Source organism: Protomyctophum bolini (genome assembly GCF_963924005.1).
Source record: "Protomyctophum bolini genome assembly, chromosome: 4".
NCBI classification, from domain to species: Eukaryota; Metazoa; Chordata; class Actinopteri; order Myctophiformes; family Myctophidae; genus Protomyctophum; species Protomyctophum bolini.
The window spans coordinates 33,893,035-33,908,071 of NC_137865.1; the positions used below are offsets into that span (position 1 = coordinate 33,893,035).

The 15,037-nt window shown below is 42.5% G+C and overlaps 2 protein-coding genes across 3 annotated transcripts; one reads left to right on the top strand and one right to left on the bottom strand.

Moving 5' to 3' along the window:
* Nucleotides 1-263: 263 nt before the first annotated feature.
* On the top strand, nucleotides 264-5,677 carry rpl4 (ribosomal protein L4). The gene is made up of 10 exons (XM_080761850.1): nucleotides 264-342; nucleotides 1,048-1,219; nucleotides 1,577-1,683; nucleotides 1,927-2,065; nucleotides 2,340-2,464; nucleotides 3,068-3,197; nucleotides 3,972-4,128; nucleotides 4,401-4,484; nucleotides 4,987-5,107; nucleotides 5,530-5,677. Exons 1-10 carry the CDS (start codon nucleotides 340-342, stop codon nucleotides 5,599-5,601), a joined length of 1,110 nt encoding a protein of 369 aa, XP_080617976.1. The 5' UTR covers nucleotides 264-339; the 3' UTR covers nucleotides 5,602-5,677.
* map2k1 (mitogen-activated protein kinase kinase 1) lies at nucleotides 5,675-14,902 on the bottom strand. Of its 2 annotated transcripts, XM_080761848.1 has the most exons (11): nucleotides 14,669-14,902; nucleotides 10,227-10,437; nucleotides 9,784-9,930; nucleotides 9,481-9,558; nucleotides 9,198-9,249; nucleotides 7,888-8,012; nucleotides 7,416-7,623; nucleotides 7,178-7,242; nucleotides 6,762-6,820; nucleotides 6,585-6,630; nucleotides 5,682-6,506 (listed from the first exon to the last, which is right to left on the bottom strand). In XM_080761848.1, exons 1-11 carry the CDS (start codon nucleotides 14,749-14,751, stop codon nucleotides 6,393-6,395), a joined length of 1,188 nt encoding a protein of 395 aa, XP_080617974.1. In that variant the 5' UTR covers nucleotides 14,752-14,902; the 3' UTR covers nucleotides 5,682-6,392. The 2 variants fall into 2 exon arrangements, with proteins under 2 accessions (XP_080617975.1, XP_080617974.1); XM_080761849.1 differs by lacking the exon at nucleotides 9,784-9,930 and having other exon boundaries at nucleotides 5,675-6,506.
* Between the last annotated feature and the right edge of the window lie 135 nt (nucleotides 14,903-15,037).

The window sequence follows — 15,037 nt, forward strand, 5'->3', positions numbered from 1 at the left end:
TGCTCTGCTCTGCACCGAAAGTAGTTCGGGGTATTTATTTTTCATCACGCTCCGCCAACGGGATAAACTAGTGCCACAGAGGATTAAGCGCAGACGTTTTTAGAGCTCGGACTTTTCTCTTATAATTTTTTTAGATCATGTTTAAATCATACGTGTATTTATCTATTAAGTAATTATTGTATTGAAACACAAAATTGTGTTTATTCTGTTGGTCGGAAGTGGTGCTTCGCCGCAGCGGATGCATATAGCACTGAGGTTGCAGCATTTACTTCCTTTTTACTGTGGCCGCCATAGCGTGAGGAGCGTAGTTCCCGGCGAGCCGTAAAATAACTACCCAAAATGGTGAGAATGTATATAAATGTGGCGTTCAAATATCATATGCCGTCTGTGGTTGTTTTTTGTGTCAAACGGAGCAACTCTTGTGGGTTTTCTGCGTAAAACAATACTTCATAATTTAGTTTCACAGCGTCTTGAGATGCGGTGAGCAATGCTAACTAGAGGAGCCATTTTGGAAAAGATGAGCCAACGTTACACGTGTGGTTATAATGATACATTGTTAGCATGCTAGTTAGCAGTACGCACTATGAAATTGTTTCAAGTCTCTTACGATTTCCATGTTCGCTATGTATACGATATGTAGCTCAACACTGACACTGAGTATGTAAGCCATTGCGAAGCATGTAAGACAACAATTTGACACGATATCTTCGTGGTAAATGTTGGCATCTCTTAGCTGTCAAGTTTACATTCATCGGAAGGCAAAGCCAATACACGATGTCGAGTCGTCGGTGGCATAAAATAAAGTAGGTCTAACTCGCCACTTGACGTTTTCTAGACTATGGTTATACATATTACGCAGAGGAAATGCACATTTCATTATGAGCAATGATGATCTTCCACAATTCACGTTGGTCCGTGTTTCTGAATCCTGATTTTAATGGAAGTACTGAGCTATTGTTGATATATGCAGAGGAAATGCACAATGCATGTTTAGGCCAGTCTGACTTTTACTAGGGCTTTCAGTACTGTGATCTGTTCTCTCCTTAGGCTTGTGCCAGACCGATGATCTCGGTTTATTCCGAGAAAGGAGAAACTTCAGGCAAGAATGTTCTCATGCCAGCGGTGTTCAAAGCTCCAATTCGCCCTGACATTGTGAATTTTGTGCACACTAACATGCGCAAAAATAACCGTCAGCCCTATGCCGTCAGTGAGCTGGCAGGTGAGCAAATGAGTCAATTTTGTTTCCTTGTAATACTATATATATAAATGCAATATAAATTCAATACAATTCATTGTTGGATCACCGTGTTGGAAAATATCCTGTAGCGTGCAAACTTGCAATGATGGTGTAATTTGCGTCTGACCCTGATCAGTGACAGTTGCCTGCTGTCTCAAAGCTGTGAAAGGGTGTTGATGATATTAAATTCTGAGCAAGCTCTACTGAAATTGCAAAACTCTTGCCTTTTTAGTTTTCACATGGACACATTTTTACACTTAAGTTATTAATAATTATGAGCTTAAATACAATGCAATTTATTTTAAATCGAATGAAATTCCTCATAATTGTATTTTCCAGGTCACCAGACCAGTGCTGAGTCCTGGGGTACAGGAAGAGCTGTGGCCCGTATTCCTCGTGTGAGGGGTGGTGGAACCCACCGTTCTGGCCAGGGAGCCTTTGGAAATGTATCCTTGAACATGGTTATTGTGAAACTATTGTCGAGAGAATAAAATCGGTGCAAACGCTAACATGTAAGTAACCTGTGCTATGATGGTGTAATTTGCGTCTTACGCTGTGACCAGTGACAGATTGCCTGCTGTCATAGGCTGGCATAGATGGCTGACGAACACTGATTCTGAGCACATACTTGATAAAGGTTTTACAGAGTGATGGCTTTGTGTCATATGCTTCCTTAACCTCACATTAAGATGTGTCGTGGAGGCCGCATGTTTGCCCCCACTAAGACCTGGCGTCGTTGGCACCGCAGGATCAACACAACCCAGAAGCGCTATGCCATCTGCTCTGCTCTGGCAGCCTCTGCCCTGCCTGCCCTGGTGATGGCAAAGGGTAAATCTTAACTCAGTATTGGTATAATCTTCATTGTTGGAAAATATCCTGTAGCGCGCAAACACTGAACTTGCAATGATGGTGTAATTTGCGTCTGACCCTGATCAGTGACAGTTGCCTGCTGTCTCAAAGCTGTGAAAGGGTGTTGATGATATTAAATTCTGAGCAAGCTCTACTGAAATTTCAAAACTCTTGCCTTTTTAGTTTTCACATGGACACATTTTTACACTTGAGAGTTAAATAAAACTGTTCATATGAGCTTGTCTGTCATCAGGACACCGTATTGAAGAGATCCCTGAGGTCCCACTGGTGGTTGATGACAAAGTTGAATCGTACAAGAAGACCAAGGATGCAGTGCTTCTGCTTAAAAAGCTGAAGGCCTGGAACGACATCAAGAGGGTAAGTCAAAGTTGGAGCTGTTCAAATTTGATTCATGGGTTTCCACTTGAGGTCCATGTTTCTTAATCCTCCTGATTATTAGGAAGTCCTGAGTAGAGTTCTCATCGGGCCTGAAAATTAAGCCCCGGCCTTAACTGATCAGGCCTGAGGCCTGACTGATTGGCATAGATTTTATGCCCGACCCTAAAACATTGGGTCGGGCCTGGTCAGGTTTGTGCAGAGTTTGAGAACTCTGGTCCTGAGCCATGCAGCCAATTTATGTATTGCAGTAAGATTCCTGTGCCATTTAGGTGTGAAAGCTTGTGGGCAGTAGTGGTGATATAAATCAATGCTGTTTGTGCAGACTGTGTCCATGTGACAGTGTTTATTAATGTCATCTTTTTCCAGTGAAATTAGTGTTTATAAAACTATGGTTATACTCTATTAAGCAGAGGAAATACAAATTTCATTATGAGCAATGATGATCTTCCACAATCACGTTGGTCCGTGTTTCTGAATCCTGATTTTAATGGAAGTACTGAGCTATTGAGATATATACCGTGTTTATTAATGTCTCATCTTTTTCCAGTGAAATTGTTTATAATCATTTTTTCTCCCCACAAGGTCTACGCCTCCCAGCGCATGCGTGCCGGTAAGGGTAAAATGAGGAATCGCAGGAGAGTCCAGCGCAGAGGACCATGCATCATCTATAACCAAGATGCCGGTGTCACCAAAGCGTTCAGAAATATCCCTGGTGTGTTTTAAGTAAAGTTTGTCTATTTCAGTAATCATTAGCACCATTAATGAGCAATGATATGTTTCCACTTCATGTCCGTGTTTCTGAATCCTGATTACTATGAAGTTCTGAGCTATTTAGATGTGAAAGCTTGTGCCTGTCCTTAATACCCAAAAGTACTTAGACTAAATTACTTGAAGGGGTGGACCCCAATGAAGCTGGCAGTTTCAGCTGACTAGTGTGCCATGGACTTAATTGGCCTGAACTACCTGCATGTACCTCCTCAACAAGGAGCAGTGGTTTCCAGTTGGCTGTAATTATGGAAGTACCCATGCAGCAATATTAGATCTATCTATACAACCTGTGCTGTGATGGTGTAATTTGCGTCTTACACTGTGACCAGTGACAGATTGCCTGCTGTCATAGGCTGGCACAGATGGCTGACGAACATTGATTCTGAGCACATACTTAAGAAAGTTAACAGAGCCAGTATAAAACATACTTTGCATCATCTAAAACCAAGATGCTGGTGTCACCAAAGCGTTCAGAAATATCCCTGGTGTGTTTTAAGTAAAGTTTGTTTGTTTTGTCTAATTTCAGTAATCATTAGCACTATTAATGAGCAATGATAAGTTTCCACTTAAGGTCAGTGTTTCTGAATCCTGATTACTATGAAGTTCTGAGCAATTTAGATGTGAAAGCTTGTGCCTGTGCTTAATACCTAAAAGTACTTAGACTAAATGACTTTATTTGTGTTAGACCTCATAAATATAGCCACATTTATGTTCTTAGGGATCAACCTTCAGAATGTGAACAAACTGAACCTCCTGAGGCTCGCACCTGGTGGACATGTGGGCCGCTTCTGCATCTGGACAGAAAGTGCTTTCCGTAAGCTAGATGAGCTGTATGGAACTGGGCGCAAAGCTTCCTCCCTGAAGGTGGACTACAAGTGAGTGTTGGAGTGGGGGAAGGCGTACATTGTAATTATTGCAGAAAGTTATAGAACTTTAACTTGTGAGATCTTTTTATTGTGAGCAATGATGATCTTCCACAATCACGTTGGTCCGTGTTTCTGAATCCTGATTTTAACGGAAGTACTGAGCTATTTATCTATGCAGAGGAAATGCAGTGCATGTTTTAGTCAAAGGGCTTTCAGTACTGTGACACCTGTTTTTTGCTGAAAGATATAAAAGTTGTCAAAACCTTTTTTTTTTCTTTCAGTCTCCCCATGCATAAGATGACCAACACTGACCTGAGCAGGATTCTGAAGAGTGAGGAGATCCAGAAAGCACTTCGTGCACCAAAGTAAGCGTGCACAAATTGAGGTTGCAATTTAAAGCAATGATGCGTTTCCGTTTCGGTCCGTGTTACTGAATCCTGACTATTGGGAAGTCCTGAGCCATGCAGCCAATTTATTTTACCGGTAAATGTATTGCAGTAAGATTCCTGAGCCATTTAGGTGTGAAAGCTTGTGAGCAGTAGTGATGATATAAATGCTGTTTGTGCAGACTGTCTCCATGTGACAGTGTTTATTAATGTCTCATCTTTTTCCAGTGAAATTAGTGTTTATAAGACTACGGTTATACCTTAGTATAATACAAATACAAATTTCATTATGAGCAATGATGATCTTCCACAATCACGTTGGTCCGTGTTTCTGAATCCTGATTTTAATGGAAGTACTGAGCTATTGAGATATGCAGAGATATACCAATACCGTGTTTATTAATGTCCCATCTTTTTCCAGTGAAATGAGTGTTTATAATTCATTTTTCTCAAATTCTGATCTGTTCTATGTGCATTGCAGTAAGAAGATCGTCCGCAGAATTCTGAAGAAGAACCCTCTGAAGAATGCCAAGATCATGTGGAAACTGAACCCCTATGCCAAGACAGCCAGGCGCCGTGGCATTCTCCAGCACGACCCTAGTGTAAGTTAACAGCCAGTAGACAAACCAGACTTGCATATTTTAAGTTCCTTTCCTGTAGATAAGGCCAACTTTAGAAGGGGTGGACCCCAATGAAGCTGGCAGGTTCAACTGTGCCATGGACTTAATTGGCCTGAACTACCTGCATGTACCTCAACAAGGAGCAGTGGTTTCCAGTTGGCTGTAATTAACCCACGCAGCAATATTAGATCATACAACCTGTGCTGTGATGGTGTAATTTGCGTCTTACACTGTGACCAGTGACAGATTGCCTGCTGTCATAGGCTGGCACAGATGGCTGACGAACATTGATTCTGAGCACATACATAAAGTTAACAGCCAGTATGAACTTTAAGCTATCTTGTGTTGTGTTACTTGTGTATCATACTACTATATATTCTAAGAATCTCAAACTATCTTCACAGGTCAAGGCCAAGATGCTGAAGCCCAAGAAGAAACCAGTCAAGAAGTCAGCTGCTGCATCTTTCAAAGCATAAATTGGATCATAGAGACTGTTCACGGTTCACGGTTCAATATTGACTTAAAAATAAAAACATGTTTCAAATACAGGTAGTTCAGTTGTCAAAAGTGTTTAATTCATAAGATTTTCACAAAAGCGAGCAAAGACATGACCTGGGTTGCTCTAAAGCAGCATGGTGTTTAACAAAAGGCCAACGGCAGTTGCAATACAGGATCACTATTTAGAAAAAATGGCTGTCAGACACCTGTGGTGCGGCCTATACGATTGTTCAATACTAAATTGAATTAACTTGGCAAGTAGTTAACATACTGAATCCAAGTGATTGTACAGCTAGTCTGGGACTGTTAATAATACATCTTGATGACCAATCTTATTGGTACAGCATGTTAATCATTGGCAGAACCTTGCATTTTTAAATTTCAACTAGTTTTTGACACTGTATCGTACAAGAGTGAAGCGAAGTAGTGGAAATGGCAGATCTAAAAGTTCAACTTGTGAGCTTGCATTTTAGATTTTCACATTTCCTAATTATGCAGTTATGGAACGTGTTGTATGTATCTGGTAGGACACAGTGGTTGATTAAAATTATTTGAAGCGGATGTGGGATTGGATACTAGAAGTAGTATCCGGTAGACCATCTTTATTGGACATTGCGTTTCTGTCGAGGGAGACGAGGTAATATCCAGTTGAGTACTTGGGATTTGTTATCCCATAATGTATCCAGTCTTTAGGAGGAACATGATTTTTGGGAGGCAGTTGACTGGCAGAACCACTGGTCAGTTACTTTATTCATGGAGCACAAACGGTTCACATGCCTCCACTGTGGGTTGGGGTTACTGGTTGGTTGAGTCCAATGGTAATACACAACCAGTTAGCAAAATCAACTTCCTCTGCCTCGGATTGCTTGATGAAGGGGTGGACCTAAAACAAAAAGTCTTAAGTCATTTTATGCATGTAGAACCTTAAATGATTTGATTGACCAACTTGGGCTTTACCCACCGTCAGATGTTTCAAGTCTGCCCGTTCTGCTGGATTCTTTATCAAACTGTAAAAAGAGATTAAATTAGACGTACTGCAAAGTGCAGTCTTTGTTGACACCACTAGATGGCATGTGAATTGGAGTATTTGATTTAACATTACAATTGAGTGCTGCCTAGATATCTTTATCATTCATACCATTTATTCACAAAGTCTTGGAACTCTGAGCCAAATATCCCTGGCAGCTTGGGTGGGGGCTGAAAAAGAGGGGCTCCAATCAGCAAGAACTAGAGCATGATGACGGCCAAGCTGACAGATAGACCCTGACGAAGACCTTTGTGGTCGAAACGCGTTGGTCCATTTATTTGCCTTGCTCATCCTTCAAATAAACTATTTAATTTTTCACTGAAGACGGAGTGCCTTGGATTCTTTTCTTTTCAAGTCTGCAATTTACATTTTTGACAAGCAGTACCACTTGTAGGAAGAACACCTTTTGTCTATAGAGCATGATGACGTCATGCTGACAAGCAACAAAAAACGGCTATGGCTAAATCAATTCAGTTCAGCTCACGATCCTGACTTAATGTGCAAATGCAGCAGGGACATCTACACACCTCATTGACTATGTAGTCGAGCAGCTCAAAAATAGCCATAGGAGGTCTGCTGTCTGGTCCATACGCTGGTGGAGAACATCACACTACAGACATCAATCTCAATATTTGCTTTTTGTTAAAGTGATTCACCAAAGATGATTAATGCTAATGGACGAGTCTCTTCAGAAATTCATAGAGCTTGCAATTTCTATGTACAGCAATAAACAAGATGTACTGTATTTGGAGCTTGCAGACTTACAGCTGCCCGGTCGCCCGGGGGGATGTGGCTTTGGAGAGGATTCACTGGAGGCTGCTTCCCCCTCCACTGGGAAGCCAAATATCTGTTCCAGCTCCTTGGCATCAGGCGGTGGGATGGGGAACCGCCCAATGGCCATCTCCACCAGGGATAGACCCATGCTCCAGATGTCTGACTGTACAGAGTAATGTGTACCCTGTAGGCGCTCTGGCTGTGTAACACAGGAAGCAAGCTTATTTTAAATGGCCATTTCAATTCATCCCCTCAACAACACCTTCATCAGAAGCAGTACATTACATGCTGCTACACAAACCAAAACCAGACAACGTTGTCGCGTTTGAGTGCAGAAGGTGAAGGTGCACTGTGTGTGTGTGTGCGTGTGTGTGTGTGTGTGTGTGTGTGTGTGTGTGTGTGTGTGTGTGGCGTGCCGCGTGTGTGTGTGTGTGTGTGTGTGTGTGTGTGTGTGTAAACTCACAGACATATAAGACCGAGTGCCCACAAAGGAGTTGGCCATGGAGTCTATTAGCTGTCCGCTCACCCCAAAGTCACATAGCTTAATCTCACCACGGGAGCTTACTAGGATGTTTGAGGGTTTGACATCTGAAAAGAACATACATTACGGTATTTTGGAGATCACATGGACAGCGTGCAACAGCCTTCACCATAGAAACAAGATACATGAATGCGATGTGAGTCAGCCATATCTTAATCTCATTCATATTTGAATAGAGAAAATTTATATTTCAAATACATGTAAAAGGGGAATTAAGGTGAATATGAATCAAGTTCTGATACTGAGGTATAATTAAAGCCTTAAATTCTTAATTCACAGAGTAACTTCGAAGCAACGTTTATCTCATGTTTGCATTTTTAATTTGCTGTGTTTTCCTTTCTCAATGCGTTAAATGTATAAACAACGCAGTGAAATCTATGGTGTTAAAATTATACTTTACGCACGTTACTGAATGCGTACGTGCATGTGTGTGTGCGCACTGTTCTTTTGGGCACATGTCGGAGTCACAGCTGAGACGGCAGCGCAAAAATGAATCAGCCGTTTACAATATGTACTCCCATTGATGATCTGATCATCATATTAAATGATTATGCATATGACATGTTAGCTACAGTTACATAGATCATGCTGAGCTAAACATGTTTGTTTAATTTTTAAGTATTTATATTTAAACGAGATGAAGAAAGTCCTCACTCCCCACACACAGTGACAGCGCTCTATCCATGTTTACGCCCAGCCCACATAGTAGTTTGCTTCATTTCCTTTATTTAATGCGGATTGCATTTACATCTGCCATGAATCGAAGTCAGGTGAGCTTGGAATTTGGAAGGGAAGCGAAACCCCTGTTGTTTGGCGAACTAGAATGCGCTTGTTTGATGCACTCCAGAATTCGAATGAGCCTTCACAGTCACACCTGCCAAACGAAGCGAACTTTCCGACAATACGCAGCAGGATTAGTTTTAATCACAGTAAAAGATCCTGGTGTGAAGGCGGTCTAAATGTTGCCTTTCTAAAGGCTGACCAGTTTTATAAAGGGCCTTTAGAGACAAAAAGCCCAATGAATTATTCCAGTAGTTCCCAAAACACAGGTCCTCAGGCGCCCCTATTAATACCGTTGGTTGTCTATCTTACCAGGAAGTCAACTGCCCATATGGAATTAACAACCAGAAACCAGCATAAAACCAGCAGTACCAATAGTCCTGTACTACCAGAGGGCACCACTGCATTATGTAGTCATACTGTATCTTTCAGTACTTGAAATCACTACTAACCTCTGTGCATAATCTTATGTTTCTCTCTCAGATATGCCAACCCTTTAATGACCTAGAAAGATCAATATTACATATCAGTGCCCACATAGGATATAGTGAGATGCATTTTATAAGAACACCTTGCATTCTTTCTCAGCTATCAGGGGTCCTAAAACTACATACAACATATGCACCATATACAAGTCCAAAAGAGATGAGAAACACTGAAAAATATATTTCTCATGTTGTGGGTATGACTATGATACAGTATACTTCTGGTGGGTGGGGTATCAGAGTTACCTACCGCAATGCTGACTTTGCCAAGTATCTGCTCTGGGATCTTGCCTGCTTTCTTTAGTGACTGATCCAGAGAACCACCATCCTTATAACAAAGAGGGGACAAGAAGCAGGCTCTTTCAACTTCGAACTTTCAAATACCACTACATACCATCTGTTTTTCATGTTTTTTTGCTACTCCATTGCCAACCATTGTAATGCCATGATTGCTAATTTAATTTCATCATTGTACTTACTTTGGATCTACAGATAGTGTAGCGGTAGCCTACTAAAATCAACTACATCAGTTCAAGTAGTTAATTGCTCATACCATGTGTTCCATACAGATGCTGATTTCTCCATCACTGTAGAAGGCCCCGTAGAAGCCCACAATGTAGGGGGAGTTACATTCATGGAGCACTTGCAGTTCTCTGATAATCTGGTTCCTAATTGCTGGTTTTATCTCCAGGTGGATCAACTACAACAGAAAAAACACAAGGCTATTATTGGACTTCTATGGACTGGCCTGCAGTAAACCGTTCTAACGGACCAGAAGTGGGGCCGCTGTCTCATTTGGGGGCATGAAATTTGTAGTCCCAGTGTGTCTCTATGGACAGATACAAGTGAAGAATGACAGGAAAGAGAGACGGGGGAGACATGCAGCAAAGGTCTCGAACACGCAATGTGCTGTCAGGCCAGAGCCTATATGTGGCATGCGCCTGGATCACCCCTCAGATGGGGAACTTTGATATGTTCCGGAGCTCTGTATCTCACCTTCCTGGCCATGATGAGACCAGATGGTCTGTGGGAGACCTTGAAGACCACTCCTCCATTGCCTGCTCCCAGCTCACAGATCTTCTCGAAGTCATCATCCTTCAGCTCGCCCACTTTCTGCTTCTGTGTCAGGAAGGCTTCCAGACGTTTCCTCTGCTGCTCGTCCAACTCCAGCTCCTCCAACTTCTTCTGCAGAGCCTCCAAGTTTGTTCTGGCGGACAGATGCAGGGAGGATGAGAAATTCATTCAAGTTACTTTTGGTATTTGGGTGAATTTACAATCTTACATAAATTAAAAAAGCACACAATTTGACAACTTCTCCTGGGTGTCTGGCTCTGCTGATGTTCATAAAGAACAAGTTATTTCTCTCAAATCTAACCATTCACTGTTGAAGGATGAGTAGACTCAATTTGAGTGAGCATCTGGTTTACTGGTATACTGGTACTGTATATGTATATGGTCAGTGCAAGTGACATTAGAGTCACTTGCACTGACCATATACGTTCTCCACCACACTAATTAGCTATACTATAACATAAAACACTATGCAAACGCACAACTTGCTGAACAAGTACTACTATACTTCATCACCATGACAAAGCTGTTGTCATGGTGATGCATTTCCTTTAGAAGCTGCTCTCGGAATTATCTCATGTGACCTGTTGCTCTCCTGCCTTTCTGTCTCCTCCCACGGATCCCAGAGCATATTACTAACAACGCAATCCCAATCTCAGGTCTGAGCAGGTCTTGTTGGCTGAACAGATAGATCCCCAGAGACAATCCGCAAGCAAACACGTCTTAACTGTTAACATTTCTACTACTCCAGACCAGCAGACTGATCTCATAAAGACCCTCAAAGAATTCTTGAAAAAGGTAGAAAGTAAAATAGTAAATGGTGCATTTATATAGGACTTTTATCCAAAGCGCTTTTCAGAGATTGTGCATTACATTCACCCAATCACACACATATTCATACACCGATGGCAGAGGAAACCATGGGCACCAACCTGCACATCGGGACCAATTAGGGGTTCAGGGTTTTGCTCAAGGACACTTTGACACCAACTCTGTCATTAATGATTCATTACTAAAGTAATGATTAATAACCTTTTAAAAAGCCTAGTCTGACATGATGTGACATCCCATTTGTGGGAAGATGTTAATAGAAATCTTCTCGCTGCGAATCGACTTCCCAGAAGAATCATGCATGCTGATAAGAATTCTTCACATCAAAAACATCCAAGATAATCTCTCATCTTCTGAGAGGCCTACAGAGAGGCAAAACCAATTTTCACTCTTTTGAGTGCTGCTGTTCTGTATTTGCATCGTAACATGTTCTGCTCATTAGATGATAATAGCATTGCTCTGTTTAGTGGTAATTATGCTTTTTTAATCTCTTTGAAGCTTACCACAACTCAGTGGAGAGCTGCTGTAGAGGATGCATCTCTTTTCTGCATTCGCCAAGGAAAGGGTTAAGTGTTGTTATTTTCTACAGCGAGCCTGCATATCCATGGAGACGAGGTGCTGAGCTTAGGGGGGGGGGGGGGGGGGGGGTGGTGTAGGCGTTTATTCTAGAGGACCAGAGCTGGAGGTAGAGGAGGCAAGAGATAGGTGCCTGGCAGCACTCATCCTCTCCACAGAGCATACAATAGCTGCCCCGCCACCACTCTTACAAGTGCACGAGGAAGTGAGCATGACGCAGGCCCTTATTTGTGTTCCATCAATGCCCAAGGACATCCAGCCGATCTCAACTCGCAACATATTAATCTTCACAGCCTCGTCTAAAAAGCACCAGAACGAGAATAAGTAGCCTTAGCTTTTGTAGAAAAGTATGGGCCTACAAAGTGCATTGTAAACAAATGCAAACAGGTGTAGGACTGGTGTCAGGCATAGATAAGCATTTAGCTTCTTGCCTGTGCCCTTACAGCCATCATTACATTCCTAGTATTGACTTGATATGGCTTACAAGTTTACATTTTCTGAATAAAATATTACTGCTACATTCTTTTGTGTACTGGTAAGAATCTAGTTGCTACAGATACTGTGGCTACAGTAGTGGTTAATCATTGGTTAGTTGATTTCCTTAGCCCTCCCTGTATTACGTGCTGTGTGTGGTCCAACAAACAGAGAGCTGGGACTAAAATCTGTCAAAGAGAAACATTACTCTTCATCCCCACTACTAATGATACAGATTATAATACATTCACGATGTGATCTGTCAAGTTAGTGCAAATCAGCTCTTTCTCCAGACAATAATGGCATCACCGTTCCGGGATGGCTGCATACGTAATATTATTGTAAGTGGAGCATTGTGATGAATGTGTTGTAGTCCATTTGTACGTGTCTCAGAGCGGTTAAGAGTCCCTGAGGAGGACACAGCCCAGAAGAGTGGTCCCCCCAGTCCAAGTAACCTGCTTCAGATATTGCCTGGCATTGCCTGCTGAGACAGCTGCTTACTGATGTGCCTGTGTGTGTGTGTGCATGCGAGTGCGTGCGTGCGTGCGAGTGTGTGCATGTGTGCTTGTGTGCGTGCGTGCTCGCTCGCTCGTGTGTGCATGCGTGCACAAAGCAATTCAGCACTATGAGTCATCTCTGATGTGTGTAACAATCAACAACAATAAACAAACACCTCTTTTTTAGTAGCCTCTCAGACGATTGCACTGTAGACTGGAAAATAGGGTTTACTAACTAGTTCAAGAAAGTTACTGTAGGTTTCTGGATATCCTGTCAGCAATATGCCAGACTGTCCGTCTGGCTACCACAATAATATGACAGTATTACTGAGCCGAAGAGGGGAATTAAGACTAAGCCACACACACACACACACACACACACACACACACACACACACACACACACACACACACACACACACACACACACACACACACACACACACACACACACACACACACACACACACACACACACACACACAAGTTTGTGACTTCTACTTTAATTTCTGCCGGTAAAACTTTGATTTAAACTTTGTTGTATGTTGTGTTGTGAGCTTGTAAATATATGCTATTTTTGGCGACCGACACCGTCATACGACATAATATAAATTAAGCAAGAGGGATTCCCGAAAGCTCTGTGTCAACTTCCAGAGGACTGAATCAGAGAGTTCCTGTTGTAACATTCCGCTGCTCAGCCGGCCACAGCCTGCCCGGCAGCACAGAAGGAATGCATTCTGCTCCAGCCAGTGGCGCCGTCAGGACGTAAAAAGTGCGCGGGGGGAGGGGGGGGTCATTATTCACATTGTTGTGTATTATCCCGTCTGACACCTTGATCGGGTTGAGACTAAGAGCAACTGCAGTTACTGCACGTATGCAGCCAATACACAACGACTAGTGCCGGTCGGGATAAATAAATAAACCAGGCATCCCCCAATAGTGCGGGGACATTCAGACCCAGATGAGCCCTCCTCCGGCACCTATGGATCCAGCCATATACATTATGCTGCGTGGTACAACTCCAGAGCAAAGGAAGAGAGCAAATCATTTACCAGATGTATAGCAGCATGCTTTCCGTTGCTGAACTTCCTATATAGAAGAAGCTATTAAGTACAGCAATTGAGCACTATGGTTTTCTTTGTAGGGAAAGTGATTTTGAGAGGTTTTATATCTAATGTTATTGGAATAGGACTATAGGAGTGTGTGTGTGTGTGTGTGTGTGTGTGTGTGTGTGTGTGTGTGTGTGTGTGTGTGTGTGTGTGTGTGTGTGTGTGTGTGTGTGTGTGAACTGAGACCTAGACCGCAGTGTCACAACAATTCATCATCTTCATTACTGTGATTCAGAGGATTGTGAAGGCAGCACACAAAACACAGTATATTATTCTAAAGTCTGTATGCAGGTTACCACACAGTTGGCTGGTGGAGTGAGCTGAATCCAACCTGACTATATTTTGCAGCTGCACTATTTGCAGCTGCACGCATGATAGTTTGAGTGCAGAACATTCAGACTGAAATAAACAGTCACTTGTTGTTTGTTATAGGCAGCTAAATTGGAAATTTCAGCAATATAATGAAACCAGTCCAAGGTTAATTGTTGGTATAGAAATTATTATTATTATATGTAGGCACTGCAGTAGCCTACAAGTCATTGAAGTCAGCCACTCACACCTGACCACCCCCGCGCGCGCGCGCGCCACACACACACACACACACACACACACACACACACACACACGTACTGGAGCAGAGCACGCACACAAAGACACAGGCGCGCAGGTGTACATGCATGTTAATAGTGACTAGTGAGACATCTTGTTTGAAAGATGTCACACACAGACAGTCAGACTCATCACAGTCGCAGATTGTTCTCTTTTACAGCGTAGCTGGCGTGGCACGTACTGGCTACCGCCTGAATATTAGCCATAGGCTACCCTTCATTCACAAGGCAGTATTAAGTATATATGCCTATTGAAAATGAATAATACTCACTCCGTGGCCCCGGTGCCGTTTATAGCATTCCCATCGGGAATCGGGTTAAGTTGGATCGGTTCTGGTTTCCTCCTCTTCTGCATGTTCTCACAATCTGAGGTGGAAATTCAGAGACCGTGAGCAGTCTGAAAAATAACCCACGTTGGGAGGCTAGATTTGGGATGAAATGAATGCAACTGTTGGTTGGTGTTATATCATATGATGAGTATCGTCTATCAGACAGCAGTACTGATATTCCCTTAATGGGTGGATCAGGGATGTGAATGATCCTGATTCCTTGGATGGTACAGTACGTCACGAAAATTACTTTCGTCTTCCGGACAGCATGGTTAGGGAAAGCGCTACCTCTGCTGGAAATCAATCGAATCA

What these genes read in the sequence shown, in the direction of transcription:
- map2k1 (XM_080761848.1), bottom strand. Translation starts at nt 14,751, where the DNA reads ATGCAGAAGAGGAGGAAACCAGAACCGATCCAACTTAACCCGATTCCC. An exon ending in GTCTCATCATGGCCAGGAAG is followed by an intron (nt 9,931 to 10,226) that starts GTGAGATACAGA and finishes TTTCTGTTGTAG; the next exon opens with TTGATCCACCTGGAGATAAA. An exon ending in ACATAAGATTATGCACAGAG is followed by an intron (nt 8,013 to 9,197) that starts GTTAGTAGTGAT and finishes TGTTCTTTTCAG; the next exon opens with ATGTCAAACCCTCAAACATC.
- rpl4 (XM_080761850.1), top strand. An exon ending in GCCAGGGAGCCTTTGGAAAT is followed by an intron (nt 1,684 to 1,926) that starts GTATCCTTGAAC and finishes CCTCACATTAAG; the next exon opens with ATGTGTCGTGGAGGCCGCAT. An exon ending in CCTGGAACGACATCAAGAGG is followed by an intron (nt 2,465 to 3,067) that starts GTAAGTCAAAGT and finishes TCTCCCCACAAG; the next exon opens with GTCTACGCCTCCCAGCGCAT.